The sequence below is a fragment of the Phycodurus eques genome, chromosome 15 (genome assembly GCF_024500275.1).
Source record: "Phycodurus eques isolate BA_2022a chromosome 15, UOR_Pequ_1.1, whole genome shotgun sequence".
Taxonomy (NCBI): Eukaryota; Metazoa; Chordata; class Actinopteri; order Syngnathiformes; family Syngnathidae; genus Phycodurus; species Phycodurus eques.
This window is the reverse complement of record NC_084539.1, coordinates 10,886,414-10,905,665: the sequence shown is the minus strand read 5'-3', so window position 1 is coordinate 10,905,665 and position 19,252 is coordinate 10,886,414. Positions and strand designations below refer to the sequence as shown.

The following is a 19,252-nucleotide window of genomic DNA, read 5'->3' as shown; positions in this document are numbered from 1 at the left end:
AGTTAATAAAGGTACCAGTACATACTTCTTGCGAAAACATTTATGTTCGCATGAACTACTGGTTCAGTGCACATTCTCTGCCGACCGGCCCTTCTTGTGAATTACAATTTACCAACACATCAGCAAAGTGGCCGTACATCAGTGTGACAGTGGATATAAACCTGTGAGTCCAAATCCCACATGGTATCATCATGGCCTCGAGCGGGACATTTAAGGCAGATTGACCGTAAATCTCCAGCGCAACGCAAATGGTCGTTATGTCAGTTGCAGCGTGAATAAAAGCCAACTGGATTTCCGGTATCAAGACACACTATATAGAGGAAGAAGTGGAGACAAAATGTGAAAGGATGTTGCTGTTGGGATGGACACCTTTTACTCCTATTTGGGGTCCTGTGTACGGATGCCGACGAATGGTAATCATATTGCGCAACGATGGACATGAAATTGGATAGGAATTGGATTGGATGGAACTTTCGCTGACGATCATCCTGTCAGTGATCTTTAGAGAAAACACTCAGGAGGCTTCGTGTTAAAACGTCCGTCTGTCTGTGCAATACCAAACTTAAACTGGGTTAGGCTCCAACTCACCCACGACTACAAGTGCAATGGAAAACAGATGGAGGACTTTGATGACTGAGGAGAGCAGGGCAATACATAGAGCACTCTGGTGTAGACTCCTTTTTTTTTCCCCACCCCAAAAAAATCAAGGGTACATGTTAATTGTAAAGATTACGACCCTCTCAAAGAAGGTACTGTCCTAAATAATGCTGTTTTTGTTAAATGCAAGCAGGATTATTCCCCAGAAGAAATCATTAACTGATCTCCTGGAAAAATGGATCCAGTGAAGAGCTAACTACATTTTAGTGATGACTTGGATGAGGATGTAGATACAGGATTTTGTTGCCACTTCTAGCAACATTGTGAGCATCTGTACTACTCAGTAAATTCTTGAATGAGATGTGTATCTCTGAAGATGTAGATGAGGCATGTTTGTCCTTGGCAACAGGGTGGACAAGTGGTAAACACGTCCCTCTCACAGTTGAGACTTTGCATGTTTTCCCCGCGCTCGTGCCTGGAGAAAAGCATCCAGGCTTCCTCCCAAATTCTGAAAAAATGCATTTGAGGTTAATTGAAGACAAACTTGTACCCCGCCTCATGCCCCAAATCAGCTGGGATAGACTCCAACTCAAGTCGTGATCCTAATGAGCACAAGCAGTATCGAAACTGCTTGGATGGATGTCCTTGGCAGTAGCGATATTTCACTGCTGTAGCTTGCTGAGGTCGAGATGCTGAGATCTTCTTACTGACACACAATGTCCTTCAGCACTTCCAGGTGTCGCCTTTATTAAAAAAAGACCCGATCACTTCCATTCAAGACTTGAGTTGTCCAAAGTGGAATGATGCGAAAGTGCTAAGTACACAGAGGAGCAACTTTGTTGTAGTCGCTGCAGGTGTTAAAGAGAACGGTCACCAGTGAGACTTTCATGCTCTATCAGCCAAATGGTGAATGTCTCATTAAAAACAAAAAAGCGAGAACAAATTTGACAGGGGTGAACCTCCTGCCGCTTAGTCGGTCACCAGACTTTGTAGATAAATGTCAAAGTACAGAGAAATAATGAACTTTATAATCACTCTCTCGCTAATATGCACTCCTCTTTACTCACCTCGCTGTCCCGTCTAGTGTTTAATTGATGCTCTTAATCTTTAATAGCGATTCTGATCCTCACATCCAGACTGACATCTGTGGTCTTAATCATCCCATTCCTGGAACGCCTTAAAGAGAAGGCCTGAAGCTAAAGAAAAGTTCCGTGCATAACAAGTGAAAGTAATTACTTGCCGTCATGGAACTTATTTTTTTTCCTCGCGGCAACCTACATGTCTTCTGCCAATGAAAGCCTAAGAATCTGACCCTAGTGACTTTGGAGATTAGGCACTACAGATCCTCTGACATTTGGAGTGATAATGCATAGGCTTCTTAAAAATATGTAGTTACGATCTTATAGATATGCATGAGCAATAGGGCAAGAGACGGAACAGCAGATGGATGGATTATTGCAGGAACCAACCGCCACTCTGTGTTGGAGTTAATCATAAACATCATGCAATACATCGAGGCGCTTAAAATGTCTCCTGCAGTCTTCACAACAACTTGTCAACACTTCCATCTGTCTTTTCTATTGTGCTGACTTAGAATCACGGGTGAGCTGAAGCATATTCCAACTGACTTCGGGAGAGCGGCGGGATACACCCACGAATTGTCGCCAGCCAATTGTAGCAGTGTCCCGATCCGATCTTTAAGATCAGAAATGAGTCCGATGTTAGCAACAACAACAAAAAAGGAGTATCGGATCAGATTGGACTGTATCTAAATTCTCCAATTTTACCACTCTTATATAAGTAGACCAATATCCAATATCGGTAGCGCCCAAAATTCAAGGCTGCAATATCGGTATCGGATCGGAAGTGGAAACGTTGGATCGGGGCATCCCTAAATAGATCTACTGTATTTCAAAACCAAACTACAAGTTTTCCCTTTCAAGTAATCCCCCTGGAGTCCAACATACTTTCCCAGCCTTTCTCTGCCACATCTTCTTGCACTCCTGGAACGATTCTTCCGATATCCTCCCAAGCGCTGTCACCGCGGCCATCTTGATGGTGTCCAGATCACCTAGATGATCCCATAGAGCTTGAGAAAGGCGAGAGTCGCACTGAGCCAGGTTGAGTGCAGGCACATTGCTTCAGCATAGCGATGTTCTTCTCAGCCAGGAACTGTTGATGCGCAGGGCATTGTGAGCAGGAGCATTGCTATGGTGACGCAGCCACGAGTTGTCCTGCCACTGCTCTCGCTTCTTCTCGAGCACCGAATGAAGCAAACGCCACATGATCTCTTTGTAGACGTGCTGGTTGATCGTTCGGCCCACGTTGAAGGTAGAAACTTGGTGCCTGTAGTTTAGATTTGAGACGTATCTTTTGTGACACCATTCCTGGAACCTTCCTGGCACACGTATGTGGGAGGAACGCAGAACCCCAGAAAGTTGAGACAGACAAGATAAACATGTTCTTTGTATCACTATTGCTTTAATGAGTAATTAACTAATAACACGATTTTGATGTATAGTATGTTTGTTCAGTGCATTATAACATTCAATAACTTTGATATTAGAAGGTTCATGTTCTTTAATCCAGCCTGCCGAGCATATTTGTTGATTAATTTAGCTCTTTTACTTCCCTCAAATTGGTTAATCGAACCATTGTTGTTGTATTTATTGATTGGCTGTAATAAAAAAGAGTAAAATAAAAAATGTACACAGGCATTTATTAATTGGTTAATTAATCATATCTAAATGAAATGCAATAAACTTTTCTTTTTTTTAAAACCTGACCTGGCTCATCTGTCCCTTTTAAAAGAAAATAATAATAATAATCAAATATGGACCTTGAGCACTGAAGATTGACCACCCCTGTTCTACTGTGTCACTCAAATCACTCCTCTCGCTATACTGTTATTTCCATATGGACTTTTTTTAAAGTGTATTTAACCCATATGTAGACAGGAAAACCTCTATTTTTTTTAATCCAGCGCCCATTGTATTTTGACTTTTGACTATATTGACATGTAGCCTACGGTACAATGGACTGACAGTCGGAATCACTGATAATCATCATGTAATTATAGATAGGTAGGTGGATGGATGGATAGATACCACACATGCAAAGAGGAGGGGAAGGTGGGGGCGGTGTCACGTGATGAGCTGACCCAGCCAATCAGCAGTAAGTGCGCAATGCGATGGCGTGCAGAGGGACCGTTTTATGGAAGGGCGCTTCGTGATAAATGAGCGAGTGTGCGTGAACTTCGCTCACGCTCCGATTGGTGCATATGGAAACAACTTTAGTGGAACAACTTCACTGTCGAAAACCATCAAATATAACAGTACCGATTGGTGCATATGGAAACAACTTTAGTGGAACAACTTCACTGTCGAAAACCATCAAATATAACAGTAAAGTCACGCAGTTGCTGCATGTGGGTGTGTTTGCTTCACTTGTTCATCCTCAAAAGTGTGATCGACACGGACTCCACTTACAGTCGGTTTGTAGGAGGGCCAACAACGGTCAAGGCAAAACGGTTCCAAGCCGCGAGGACCAGCAGCCGACCCAAGGAATCAAGTCCCCGTGGCGTAAAACCAAGAGGCTGGACTGGAGGGACGCGCGCCCCTTTGGAATTCATGAGGAGCCCTTGATTGGGTGCGATAGGTGCAGAAAGATTATATGAGGTTAAGAGTTAACATTTTTAAAGGATAGGTTTATATTTAGATGTTTAACATCGAGACGTGTTGAAGTATTTGGTCACAAAATGAACTACGGTCGCAAAAAGATATATATATATACATATATATATATATATACATATATATATAAAGAGTTGGAGGGGGATAAATGGAAGGGCTATTTCAGACCGAAACACTGACGGATGAATGGATGGATAGATAATAAATAGATACATTTCTTATGTTGGATGGAAGAATATTTCATAGATGAACAGAAAGGTTGGTCGACAGATGACCAGATGTATGATAGAGAGATATAGATTGATAGAGCTATTACAGATGTTTCATAGCGAGAAGATAGATACATGTGGAACTAAAAGAAAACACACAGAGGACGCGGTTTGGAGGGGGGATGCAAAAACAAAAGGCGTTCATGTTGAGATGGGTGGAGAGATGCTGTAACTGGACAAGAGGTGCTTCCTAGATAGATGGCAACTATCAAAGCGGTCAAGTACGCGTCCAAAAAGTATATTTTTGGACCTTTACAGTCGGGTTCACCACAATTTGTAGGAGCATGAGTTCTTTTTGGAGCTTGGAAAACTACAACCATGTGAGTGCCTTTATTTTTTTCTGTCATATGGAGGAGTGGCTATACAAAGTGGCTTTCCTTTCCGAAGACCATACATTGATGTTGGGGTTATACATACATATTTTTTTTTGAGGGGGGTCAGAGCAGGACTCCTGCTCTACTTCTTCATATACTGTCTGTGTGACGGTGTGTATATAAGGCAGAGCGAGTTAACCCGTGGCTTGCAAACATTTCATGACGTCGAATCGGTTGTCTTGGTCGTCGTTGCCCAATCGAATCTGCTGTGGTCCCCGTTCTACAAAAGCCGACATGGCTCTGTCCTGCTCCGGATAGCGCACCACTTTTGCCGGGTGCTCAGTGGTAGGCCAATGCTGCTGCTGCTGCTGCTGCCGCTGCTGCTGCTTTAAAAAAAAAAAAAAAAAGCAGCCGTGACATGGGAAGCCCGTTGCAGCTGCGGAACCATTTCTACCAGGAGCAGCAGTTGGACCACCGGCACCCCAGCGGACAGCCGTCGCGCTCCACCAGCACCCCCGCCGACAGCTGCCCCTGCCATGCCCCGGCAAGCTGCGTCCTCCGCGGGACGTCGCCGACATGCACCGCGGTAACTTTGAGGACGTCTTCGGAGACATCTTGCGGGCGAGGCGTCCGCGACCCGACTCCCTCCAGTCATGCTACTTCCTCCAGGCAACCCCCTCCTCAGCATCCGCAGCATCCGCAGCATCCCGGGGCCAGCCACGCGAACGCCTCCCACCATGAGACGGCCATGAGCAGCTGCAGATACAACGGCGGCGTCATGCGCCCGCTCAGCCACTTGAGCTCGTCCCGCAGGAACGTGCACGAGTTCGATTCCGAGTCCCAGCCACTCTCGACCGCGGACGCGTCGGACACCTTGGGAGCCTCCAAGCCGGACAACCACTCGGCCACGCACATGCCGTACGCGCCCGGGGACGGAGGCGGGGGGAAATCGGGCAAGAAGAAGAACCAGAACATTGGGGAGAAGCTCGGTCACAGGAGGGCCTTGTTCGAGAAGAGAAAGCGCCTCAGCGACTATGCTTTAATCTTCGGGATGTTTGGGATCGTTGTCATGGTTATAGAGACTGAACTCTCCTGGGGAGCCTATGGAAAGGTGAGTATCTTGAAACGTAGCCGTCTTTTCCCCCTAAACACAAAAAGTGAACAGACATAAGTACTGTAGGAGTTTGTTTGGTCCTTCAAGGTGCAGTAAACCCTAATACCTCATTATAGGAGTTCCAAGGTTACTGTTGTTCAGGTTCCCAAAGTGTAAATGTGCTACTGAGTTGCTGAAAGTCTCGGCTTCACAAGAACAATCTCTTGAGGGCGATGAACCCGTTAACGTACTTGTTTTCCCTTGGAGCAAGCTAACCAAAGTGCTGTCCTAATCAGCCTTCATTGGGATTTAGCCACCCCCGCGCAACATAACAGTGTGATATTTCTCTTTTTAATGCCACAATCTTGTCTTTGGTTTTAGTGTTGTCGCTCTCTTCCAGGAGTCCCTGTATTCATTAGCTCTAAAATGCCTGATAAGCCTTTCTACAATCATTCTCCTGGGACTGATTATCATCTACCATGCAAGAGAGATCCAGGTAATGAAACACACCTTGTATTGTGGTTTGTTGTTTTTACTTTTGCATGATGTGACCAAAGGGGATAGACGTTCATACAGGATCATCACAATTTGTGTTTTTAAAAAAAGAAAAGAAAAGAAAAAAAAAAAGGCTATTTTTGAACAGAAATTGAGCAGGCAGGCGACTGTATTTGTGGAGAAGAGGAGCTGTAGATATGCCGTATATTTCCACAAATAGTGGTCGTACGCATTCTGTTACTGAAGTGCAGATGGGGAAAGCATCTATTTTTTTTTTTTGTATGAGAGCAATTTTAGAATCATGATAAAAAATGTTACAAGTATGTTCCAATTCATGTCACGTGAAAGTGAAGCTAAAACTGATTAAAAAGGGATGATTAAGGTGGGAAAATCCGAGAGCCAATGCAGATTGTAGAACCCCCCAAAAAAGTAATGTAGTACATAAACATGGACGCACACAACAAGTAAGAGTACTGGAACGCTCCTCGTTATTAAAGACTACGTTTCCGCGTAACCTAAGATCGTCTTTAACACTGTGCAGGAAACTCGTTCATACAACTTGCATTCATTCGCCACACTTGAATTCATCTGAGACTGATTACGTGCGTCAGTTGATGCTGCTGTTTTGGTTAGCGACTCTTTAGTGAACAATAGCGTCTGAGATTATTATGTGTCATAACCGACAGACATTCTTCGAGGAAATGCAGTAGTTTCGTTGACCAAACTAACCCTAACCCAGCACGGTTACGTTCAGGTTTATCGTCTTAAATGTGCCAGTTTTAATTTCCGGACATTCAAAAGATATCAGAGATTGATGTATGTATGCACTTGATGATAGTGAGCTGTGACGGCAATTGAAACACAGATTCAATCGGATTCAAGAGCTTCATGGAAGTGTGTGAATACGGACAGTCGGCCACAAATAAACACCCCGACCGCCTTGAGAGTTCCTCAACACTTGGACAGTTTAACGACCTTGCCCGGAAACAGCGCTGCAACAGTTCATCTCCAGCCGCAGCACCTGCGTCTTTGTTGAACAGCCACAAAATCAATAGTGACACATTCTGCACCGAGAATCTACTGGATGTTTCTTTCACATATGCTCTCTCTTCCTCTTCCTTTTTTAATGAACTTGAAAGGGAAACAACTTCAACAGATGCGCTGTTCTCATCATCAGTTTGAGACATGTTTGCCTAACAGTTCAATACTCAATTCAGATTAATTGTCATATTTTGCGCCAGCCTTGTATTTACAGTATATAACTTCCAAGTCTCTAGGGACTATCTGTCATTGGAATGGCCCAACTGCAAAATGTCTCATTGTAAAGCTTTCTTTTATGAGGGATAATAGAAACGCACAGTACCATATTTCGATGTGTATCCAAAGTGGTTCCATTCCCTCCCGTAGCTGTTTATGAATTAGAGATCTTCCGATTGCATGCAAGTATTAGATTCATTGTTTGCATCCTTACAGCCTTTCATGCTTATGTGTGTCAATTATTCAATTCTTAAATGAGGCCTCTCTTAACCTTTCTTCCTGTGAGTCACGTGGGGATTTATTTGTGATTGATATCTTGCCGCCGCCACGCATTCTTCATTATAGCAGGTTTCCATTAGTAGAATATAACAGGTTGGCTTGAATTGGTGGCGGTGGTGCCTCACACACACGCACATTTATTCCTGCATAAGCCTTCATTTTCCCATTAACATTCATGAATTCTTTATTCTTTTCGGAAAAATGTCAGAAAATGCTCTATTATGCAATGTTAACAAAAGTAAACAGCCCATATCCTGGATCCCCACTTTTATCCACAACAAGATTTCATGGCTTTGTCCTTTGACCTGCAAAGTTTAGGCAACGTCGGTTTTCATAATCCCGCTCACGGGAAAGTAAACAAACGGAGATTAAAAACACAGCCACATCGGTGAAGTTAACAAGGTTACGTTAAATATAAAAATACCTCTCCGTTGAACACGCTTCAACATGGCTACAAACTACATCTGTAATAATAAACTCTAATATCATTTTACTGTTAGTCTCACATTTATCAATTTTCCAAACAGAAACACCCTACGTAAATTGTCACTTGTAATTTCAAAGTTGATTTAAAAAAAAAAAAAAAAAAACAATTTTGTTTTGTTACGTGGTCCAGGGTTTTGCGAGGTTGTAAATGAGTCGCAAAATTTACCAAAGTTTTCATTCAAATGTCACATATACGCAGACGAATGACATTTCCACTTTTGTCTTGGAAAATAATCCGTCGCGTATGCATGGTCTTTCTTTACAACTTGACATTGCCAACTACTGGCCTGGCATGCATATTACAGGGTTTTTAGCCGTTACTGACAGACAGCCTTGTGTACTGAGATTGTTTTATCTGGACCGTGAGTGACATATTTAAAAAACAAAGGATTATTGTTTTCCATGTTTAGGCTGAACAAAACTAAACAGCTTTACTGATTCAGATGAACGGGCTCTACATGAGGTGTTATTTGTCTATACAGTTGATAGTTTGCACCAATCTGTTTTTTGTTGTTGAGTCCAGGTCCAGTGTTGCCGGTTTATTAAACAGTCATTTTAGGCCCAACGAGATGTTGCCCCCCCTGCAATGAAAGCCATTATGCATGCACGTCCATGTGTATTCACAGACGTCTGTCACACTGAGCCGTAATAAGTCGTCGCAATGAAACGTTCCCTCACCACTCCCAAGCCCCTTAAAAGTGATTCACTTGTCAAGCTCAGTAAATATTACTCCTGCTCATTTATCTACTTCCTAACAACGGGAAATGTTTTTGCTCGCCAAAAAAGGTCACGTCGGACAGGGAGGGATGCAGCCTACCTGCTGTGATGGGAATTAGTTTGGGAAGCATCTGCCGTGCTCCGGTGGCCTCCAGAGGCACGTGTATTGTCACAAAAAAAGAGACGGGGTGTCCGTGAACTAAATTGGTTTCATCATCTCCAACCGCTTTTATGTGAACTCTTTCTTTCCCCAATGCTGATGTTCAGCCTATTTTTAGTCCTCCTTGAAGTGTTAGCAGATGAACAAGTTGCCTTGATGCCTCTTGTTGACACATGGCCATCCGCCAGAGGAATTCTTAGACTTTTTACTTTAGCTGCAGTTGCTGTGTTGGCAGGCAGCGACTTAGCGTCCCAATGGAGATTGCGTTGCGTCGCCCTGTCTTTGATTTGTCATTGTCACCGTGCAAGCGTCATCCTGCTTTGAGATGGTCAGCGGGTTTACCTTGGGAGGAAGGTGACATCCATTTTCTGAACCACTTATCCTCACTAGGGTCACAGGCGTGCTGGAGCCTATCACAGCTGACTCTGGGCGAGAGGCGGGGTACACCCTGAACTGGTCGCCAGCCAATCGCAGGGCACATATAAACAAACAACCATTCGCACGCACAGTCACACCGACGGGCAATTTAGAGTTTTCATTTAAGCTACCGCTCATGTTTTTGGGATGTGGGAGGAAACCGGAGTACCCGGAGAAAACCCACGCAGGCACGCGCAGAACATGCAAACTCCACACATGCGAGGCCGGATCTGAACCCGGGACCTCAGAACAGTGAGGTAGATGTGCTAACCAGTTGTCCACCGTGCCGCTTCGGAAAAAGTTTTTTTTCCCTTACGCTCACATCAAAGGGTTTGGCTGAGGGCCGTTTGCGTGCAGGCTAACGTTGTGATGCTTTGTTTCTTAATTGTGGACTAAAAAGTAAAATTCAAAAAAATTTCATTCAAATTCATTGGGCACTCTTATGTCTTTGTTGTGCATTTAAAATGTGCATAGTATTAAAGTTAGTTCCACAAACCGAGCCGATAAGACAAAAGGCACCTTCTAATTTGGTGATTGGAGGAATATCTGTCACATCCTATTGGGGCAATATCATTGCAACTGTGATCTAAACATGAAAATATGTTTACGTGATAAATATAAAACTTACAACTACAATAAAACTTTGTATATGTATTCTTATGATGAGTTTACATGATGTTCCTAGTGGTTGGCAGTTGGTGCACTGTGGGATTTTGGCCCCCTCTTTATTCAATGTTGTTTGAGGACCAGGGAAAGGGATGGCCGGGGTCTCGCGGCAGGCTGCATTTTGGGTGGGCCACCGGAAACAACGTAAACCAGCATGAAATACATGTTTGGCTTATGTCGTAAACCGTGGATCCGCTGTATAAGGATTATAATAGGTTATTGTCAACGCACAAAGTAATGTAATCTAAACTTGATTTTAATTCAGCACCATTTAAACAAAATAACAAGGTTTTTGCTCTACTTTTATGAAAGAGGAGATTCTGATAAAACTACTGCTATGCCCCTCGCTGCTTTCTACTAAATGTTCAACGATTTTAATAGCTTCCAGTATCGCATTCCTGACATTTAAAACTCTGCCCATAAGTACACCTTCTCGTTCCTTGAATGATGTTGATAGTATTGGTCGTTTTTGTGGCACCATCGGTATGAGTGTAAAACCTGGAAAGATTGATAGAATGTGTCGTGCTGTTTGACATATTTTAAACAGAGAACAAATTTAATGCTATGGCAATTTTTTTTCCACCACATTGAGGTTTTGAAGCTTGAAAACACAAAACGGTCTTGAAGTATACTTTATTTTTTTAAGACAACAATATAATCTTGTCTCCATACACTTTAAAAACAGTGGGACGACATTTTTATGTGCGCATGTGTTCAGTGCTGAATTTGGGCATGCACGACAACACCGTGGGTGACCAGCACGAGGGGTCCTCGGTTTACGATGGACTCCAAACTCCATCGTTACATCCTCAAGACATAACCTGAATTTGTACGTAAATTGTAACGCGCCGTAGTCTATCACGAACCTATGCTATTGCTGCAATAACTTCATAATTACAGTAAATAGTTTTTTGAAAAACACATTCAAGCCTGAAATATGAGACAATCATGAATCCAATTGCATAAAAAGCACGCATAGTGAAATTTTCCCCTCAACTGTAGGCCTACTTGAGACTTCAGGCTGAAGTCAGGTGACTCCACTGCCTGCTGACCTCAATGTTTTCTCCGAACATACAAGCTTTTGGAGCAGACATACTTCTTTCCCTCCTGACCACAACCCTAAAGATTATTTATTGATGGCATCCTCTAAAGCGTGCTCTGCATGGTAATGCGAACATGCGGGGCATTTCAGTTTACTAAATGTGTGCACCTTGGCTGCAACAATAAAGGAAGAGAGATTTATTCAGGTGCTTACTTTGCTTGATTAAAAATACTTTATTTGCATTCATGAAACTTGATTTCAGAATTGGGGTGGGGGAAATCAAGGGGAACGCACGACAGCTTCAGATTTACACAGCAAAGGGGCCCCTCAGTCGCTCGCTTTGATATCATAAATAAAGCATTGCATTAATGTCTAATTGGGCAGAACCTCTCAACTTTGTTCGCTAATGAAATTGAGCGATTTCATTCTGGACGGCAAGATATATGTTTCCCATTCGACATTACACAGATTAAATATTGAGCTGGACTCCATTAGTTATATTGAGCGTGGGGAAGGCGGTAACCAGTCCCAACCAGCAGGGCAGATGAGTTGTCCCTAAGGCAACCAAAATCAAAAACTTTCCCACCGTGAACTATGATGTCACTCAGTAGAATGCAGACCTGCGCTAAGGCTCACCTCTCAGCAAATAAATGAATACATAGATAAATAAATAAATAAGTCAGTAAATAAATTGGATTTTGCAGATTTTGCCTGATCCTGTTAACGAGCTATTTCACTAACCAACAGTGAGCATTCTCTTGAGATTTCGGTACTGTGTACTGTGCTGTACTAGCGTGCAGGAATAGCGTGCGGCTCAGGTGAGTGAACGCACTCATTGTGAGCGCACGTCGACTCCTTGGTCGGCTTAACTGCCGGGTGAAGGTTATTGGATCCAATCGTGTTACAAAGAGCTAAACATGAGTGTCCGTTTGGAGCTAAAAGGGGTTCACGTGGCAGAAAAGGGTCAATCCATTGAGAACGACAGGCATCGTACGCTATTTACTCACTTTCCTAAGAGACATCCTGCATGTACGGCATCTTCAAATAGATTCAAACTTGATTCGTTCTTTGTCCCATGGACCACAGAAACAATATTGCTGCAAATTTTCTTCATATATGTTTTTCCATGACTGAACTATGACGACGTGAACAATTTGCAGGTCGAGGTTTTTCCTTAAATATGTGTTGACCTGACCTTTAAACGAATCATCATTGGAGCATCTATAAACGAAGCTGTGGCATATAGGCTTCATGCAAATGTGCTGCATTTTGTCGTTTATGTACACTTTCCATCAGGTCTGTGTTCATTCCAGCTTGAAAACAATTTTTCTTTCTCCTGCTCAAGTTGATGAGTTTTACACCAGCTACACCGCTATAGACGAGCACACACTCTATTTTGTTCTTTTTTTTTTTTTTTTTACTTATTAATTATTCTGTTGATGTTTGCCGTTTCTTCCAGCTTGTAAACAAAAACATGAATAAGTGATTTCTCAGTGTTTTCTCACGCCACGTCAAATTTGCCATTAGAATTTAATAGGAAATGGGTGCAAAGAGTCACGCACTATATTGCTGTAAGTTTATAAATGCACGGATTTCCTGTTGCAAAACGTTCAACAAACATGGAGGACGTTCCGTTCTAAAGGCCTTACAGAGGTAAGTTTTATATAATTGGAAAGCTTCACAAATATTTCATATGCGTATGCAGCACGTGACACACGTTTTCCTTTTTTGCCTTCCTTTTTGAATTGTCATACAACACGCTATGTTATCAGACAAGCTGAGACGGACCGGCTCGTTAAAGTGAAAAAAACTATTCAGGGCGCCCACTAGTTCAGCGTAATGGTGAGGTGTATTTTCAATCATTCGTTTTTATTTGGTTCTATGCCAGTCCGTTGAAATATGTCTGCAGATGAAAATGCTCCTGTTGGATTTATCTCACCAAACATTATCATGAATAAACACAAAAGGAATGAAGACGTTGGTCATTTTACTCATGAGGAGGGCGCATGGGAGATTGTTCAGGTTACAGCCTCTCAACACGCTCTAAACAATCTCCCCCGTCGCTCCTACATTTATTTGAAAATAGGAGGGTTCTACAAGACATAATGTTCTAAGCATTAAGACACAACACAAAACATAGGACCAGACGACACCTGTCCCGTCCCCGACCACATCCGATCACGTCCTTGGTCAAGGCGCCCTTCCATCAAATGTTGCTGAGTCATCTTCTTGAAGGCGAGACATCTTTCTATCTAAATATTGTCCATAATACTAATGCAAGCTGCTAATGCAAAATACTAATGCAAGCTACTAATGCAAAATACTAATGCAAGCTAAGCAAATAAATGATAACTACTAAAATATATCTAACAGCTCCCTGGCATGAAAAAAAGGTTGGGGACCACCGTACTGTGCTGAAAATATCAATGATGTCCTCGATTAAGCGACTTCAGCTCGACTTTCACCACATTATAGTCGACTACGAAAAATCGTCAGTCTCGTTTCGACTGATCTTGTAGACAAAACATATGTTAGCTTGCTAGATGTAAATGAGTCCAACAGGACAAGAGGCTGCTGATTTAGTCTTTGACTCCATGCTTTATCGCGTTGTATGCATTTGTGTGTCATAACTGTTGTTCTTGTGCTGCCATTGAAGAGTTGATGCTCTGTGGTAAAGGGCCCTTGAGTATTGTATTTCAGGTCAGCCATCACCCTAATTGCTTTCAGCCACCGTGTAGGCTCTCCTTTTGCAACCCAGGTCTAAATGTTTAATTACATTGTTTTGCGGTAACAAGCTCTGTAAACGCTTCACACAGGGACTGGCGAGTTGTTTAAAATGGAAATTAAAACGCAGCTTGAGCGCTGTAGAAAACAATACATTTAGCTGGTGTAAAGTAAGTAAGTAAGAGGCGGGAAGCAGGAGGCCGGCTGCCGTTTGTGTGTCTGTGTGTGTCTACATTACACCGGGCTGGCCGGGGCAGGTTGGGGTCACACACTTCTCTGACAGATGTCTGCTTGTCAAAAGAGCTCAGTGTCACTATGCTGATATTAACAACAGCCACTGAAAATTTAATTGACGCGTCATTGTGTGTTTAGAGGAAACGGATTGTGGCTTTGAAATAATTATAGATGAGTCGAGCAGGCTTTGTGGGGCCACTCCGGGGAACTTGTAGCGTGCTCTCTTCTGGTTGTATCAAAGCAGCCTTTGACATGTGTGTTGAGACGAAGCAGGCGGCTGCAGTTCCATTATGCGTTCATGTGTATTCCTCTTGTGAAGAAAGTGGCATTACACCATATTATTGATTTTATTTTTTTTTTTAATCCATGTTTCCTTTGTCCTTGAAAATGATGAAAATGAGCTTCCAATTTCGCACTGGGGGGGGGGGGGGGCGGGGGGGGGGAGACTATTCAGCAATTTAATTTTATTTTACAATCTAAAAAAAAAATTTACAATCTAGGTTGCTGATCCCATTAGGCCTCCAGGACTGTTTTCACCTCCATAATGAGAAATCTCAAATTAGACTAAATGGAAACTTGCTGGCAAGGTTCTGACATGAGCTTGGAGTGAGTGTTCCATATGATGGATATTACTGTATCTGCATACTCGAGATTGCTGTTCTGACCTCTTTTCAACATATTTTATGTGTGATTATAATGTAGGCTGCTCAAAGCAGTTTCAGTTTGTTTTTGTAGGCCAACTTGGCTCGACGAAGGCCTGGAGTTGTAAATTTGCAAAATGCTATAAAGTCTTTGTGCAGCACCTCCATTTAATGACCTATCTTTGAACTACGGTAAATTGCAATGTCCCTATCCAATAAATGAATGAGCTAAAATACAAGTGTAGTGGCGGTCGAGCAAAAACTATTCTGTGATGCTAATTGAGCTCTCATTTATTCGGCTTTCAATATAGGAAATGATAGGAAATAATAAACATAATAAATAGAAATAATCTTCTCAGTTTGAACTGTCATTATCATAAAACTATCTTAATTTTAGTAATACATTTAAACATGTATTTAATGATGCTAGAATCTTGCTGCATTGAGTGTGAGTCATCTTATTGATGTAGGAGGGGCTTTTTTTTTTTTTTTTTTTTTTTTTTTAAATCTTAACCGATTTTTATAATGTGAGAGCTCGCCAAGTGTGTGATACATGCTCCTATAGTGTGTGCGTGTGTACTCCAGATGACCAACACGCACAACAATATTGCTGACATGAGTCATGAGTCTCCTCCCCCAAACCAGATGTCTGTTGTAGTACCAAGACTGACCTGTGAGCGGCACAAGGCATCGTGACTGCCTGAAAATACAAAGAGCAAGAAAAAGTAGTTGTGCACGAAGAAATAGAAGAAGCTAGGATAACTGTTAGCTCATCGCGTAACTACAGTACAATGTGGTGTATTGAATATGTTTAACATTTACGCTTGTTGGCCCTATCCGTTTTCTGAACAGATCGGGGAGGGAGAATAAAGCTTTACACACCCCACGCCACAGGATAAATGATCACCGTAAACTTTAGAACCATCCAATAATCGCTGACTTTGACTGAAGATGGGAAAATGCTCAAATTATACCCGCTTATCGGTAGGCATGTACCCCATTTATGGTCTCGTGATGTACACAGAGGAGAACTCCAGAAAGAGGCGTATTTTTTCAATGTTTTGGTCGAATGTTAATTGTACGACTCCCGAGTTTGGAGGTATTTGTAAGTGGATTTTAAATTTACCTGTGCTTTTCTGTATTATGGAGGAAATCTTTGTTGTACACTTACAAGTTGCCTATAAGCCATGACACCATAATGCAAAATGAAGGCCATCGTTCTTGACGTATGGTGTAGTAATATCTAATCTCATAATGGCAACATCATATCATGATAGAATTGTTACTGTGTCACATTGTGAGCTACTGCCATTTTCCTCATTGGGAAATGAATACAGAAATAGACACCTGCTTTCCTGGGTTCTGGATAAATGGCGCAGGCCGATAAATGGCTACCACTTCTACTGTGGCAGCCATAATTGCTTTATAAATAAAAACATCCCAAAGATTATATCTTCGAATAGACAACGCAGGCCAACCCACGCGAGAATACAGGTCACGATGATGTGTTGGAGCCTTAAGACTTGTAATAAACCTCAATGCTCCATGATGGACAGTTGATCACATTGATGTTTTTTCTTCCTATAAGGCTTCTACTCTCGTGGCGAAAACAGCCCACCGGGATTCATCCCCTTTACTGTATGTTTGCCTATGGACACATTTTGAAAAAGACCTGCTGTCAGTCCTGACAGCATGCACATAAGGCAGAGGAGGACCTTAATGGGAGCTCCAAAGGGAATAGCAGGGGGGGAATGTTGTGGAAGGCAATGCAATTTGATGAGCTTTAATCTGCAACAGAGAGAGTTCCAGATAGTGTGTGAACCCGATAAGAGAGCACTGTGATCGGACTGCTGCCATTCGTTTAAGGTGAATGCACTTGCCTTTAGTAGATACTGTAGTGGGGGGGGGGGGGGGGGGGGGGGTTGGGGTAGTGATGGAGGGTGTTAAATTACAGCAACATTCAAGTCCCTGATGACTTCACTGGTGGTCACTGGCACCGTCCACTCGGAGGCAAGCGCTTAATGTGGCGGCAGCAGATGTTCGCAGCAATGCAAGTTGGTGTGCTCCTGGAAATGCTGACTGCACGTTGCTAATGTTGAACCTTTCTCTGCTCTTGTTTTATTCAAACAGTCCAAGTGGTGAGAAAAAAATCACAGAAGTGGAAGAAAGCGAAAAAGGTGCCGGTGCTGTTAGAATCCATCTGCATGCATTTATTACGTTTTGGCGCAAACACCACTGCCCTAAGTGCTTTAAATCCTTTCACATTAATATGAACAATAAGAAAACGTGACTTAAATTGGCAGGAAAATTGTCAGGACACGGGTGTGAAATGTAATACATGAGACTTAACTCTCCCGCCCTGTTGTGTTGAAAGCAATTGGCGCTGTACAACAAATATTTTATACGTCACGCCAGACTCGGTTATCCATCAAAATATCTGTTTGCAGGATGCCGTGTCACTGGGTGAAAGTGCGCATAGTTGCAGCATTATCCCGCTTTGCTGGGTTGTGCATTAGAGGCACAGGAGGATAAATGGCAGAAGGATAAAAGGTGCTGGTAGTACAATTTACTGCATTTGAGTGCAAACCCCACTCCCCAAAGTGCTCTAAATCTTTTTACATTAATATGAAAAATTAGCAAGTGTGGCTTAAATTTACAGCCTTTGTGTGGGTAAGTCACATGGAAAAACAATCAAGTCATCTACTCAGTCACGATATTTGACCCACCTGCATCATTTATTGACACAATGTGAAAAATGCTTTAACAAAGATAATGTTCAGTTTCAATTAGCGCTGCCAGAGAAACTTCGATGTAACAATATTCCATTGATCCATTTTCTATACCGCTTATCCTGTTCAGGGTCGCGTGGAGCTGGAGCCTATCACAGGTGACTTCGGGTGCGTGGCGGACTACACCCAAGACTGGTCTCAACTCGCAAGTTAATCTCAGGGCACATATAGAGACAGATGACCATTCACACTCACTTTCACACCAAAACTGAGTGGGAACTGAACCCACATTTGTCTACACTGAAGTCAGACAAATGTGCCGCTACGCCATTTGTGACTCATTTAACACTAATATTTTATTATTGTGGTTGTTGATTACAGTCGTGCGTCACACTGTATTTGCAAACTCTTATTGCTCAATTACGTACAAAGTAAATAACTTGTACATGTACAGGAAAAGGGAATCTGTTTATTTTGTATTTATTTCAGTCTTGGACTATAGCAGCATGGCATGATAGTGGTGAGCACATCTGCCTCACAGTTCTGAGGTTCGGGGTTTGAAACCCAGCTTCTCATTTGGCTGTTCTCCTTGTGTGGGTTTTCTCTGGCTACTTCCTCCCACATTCCAAAAACATGCATGTTAAGTTCACTGAGTACTCTAAATTGTCCATTAGTATGAATGTGAGTGTGAGATGTTGTTTATCCAAATGTGCCCTGCGACTGGCTGGTGACCAATTCAGGGTGTGCCCTGCCTAGACTTTTATAATTCACATACTCATTCCCACCACACTTCATTTGGACAGCCGGGTTCACACCCCTTGTCCTGCATGCTTCTTCTCCTGTCCTTGTCCTGTTCTAGCTTGTCCTGTCCTTCCCTCACAGGGTTTAGCAGCCCCATGCAACACTCATATTTCATGTTTCATTGTTATAGCTAATGTAATGACTTACTTTTCTCATCCTGTTTACAAGGATGTTTTGTCTTTTGTCTTCGTTTTCCTCGCCCCTCTAGAAACTTTGTTCTGTTCAACTGATCGACTCTGATTCTCAATAAACTTCAATTATAATACGAAGAAACCACAGCGGAAGCTTAAAAACTCCACTGTGACACAGTAAAACTGTTCCGGCATAAAAGGGATACAGATCCTTCATTCTCCTTGACCTAACCGCCGAACAGGCCAAAATAAATAAATAAAATAAATTAATTTTTAAAAAAAGGGTGCGCCATGCCTCTCACCCAAAATCAGCTGAGATAGGCTCTAGTTGGTGCTAATGAGGTGTATAGAAAATGCAGCGGAGATGGATATTCTCATGATTTAAAGTCGAATGATTTGGAGCAATGTCAACAGTGACAGAATGAAGTTTCCACATGGCCCACGAATTACAATAACTACTGTACAATAATAAGAATATTGTTAGAACACCCCCCATTCTGTAACCAGT

The 19,252-nt window shown here is 42.5% G+C and overlaps 1 protein-coding gene across 1 annotated transcript in view; it reads left to right on the top strand.

The window, feature by feature from the left end:
- The first annotated feature begins 5,620 nt into the window (after positions 1–5,620).
- kcnn2 (potassium calcium-activated channel subfamily N member 2) overlaps positions 5,621–19,252 on the top strand; it is a 37,608-nt gene continuing 23,976 nt past the window's right edge. The window contains exons 1-2 of the mRNA XM_061698708.1: positions 5,621–5,983; positions 6,366–6,461. Of these exons, the coding sequence (XP_061554692.1) occupies positions 5,621–5,983; positions 6,366–6,461 (459 nt within the window). The remainder of the gene's footprint in view (positions 5,984–6,365; positions 6,462–19,252) is intronic.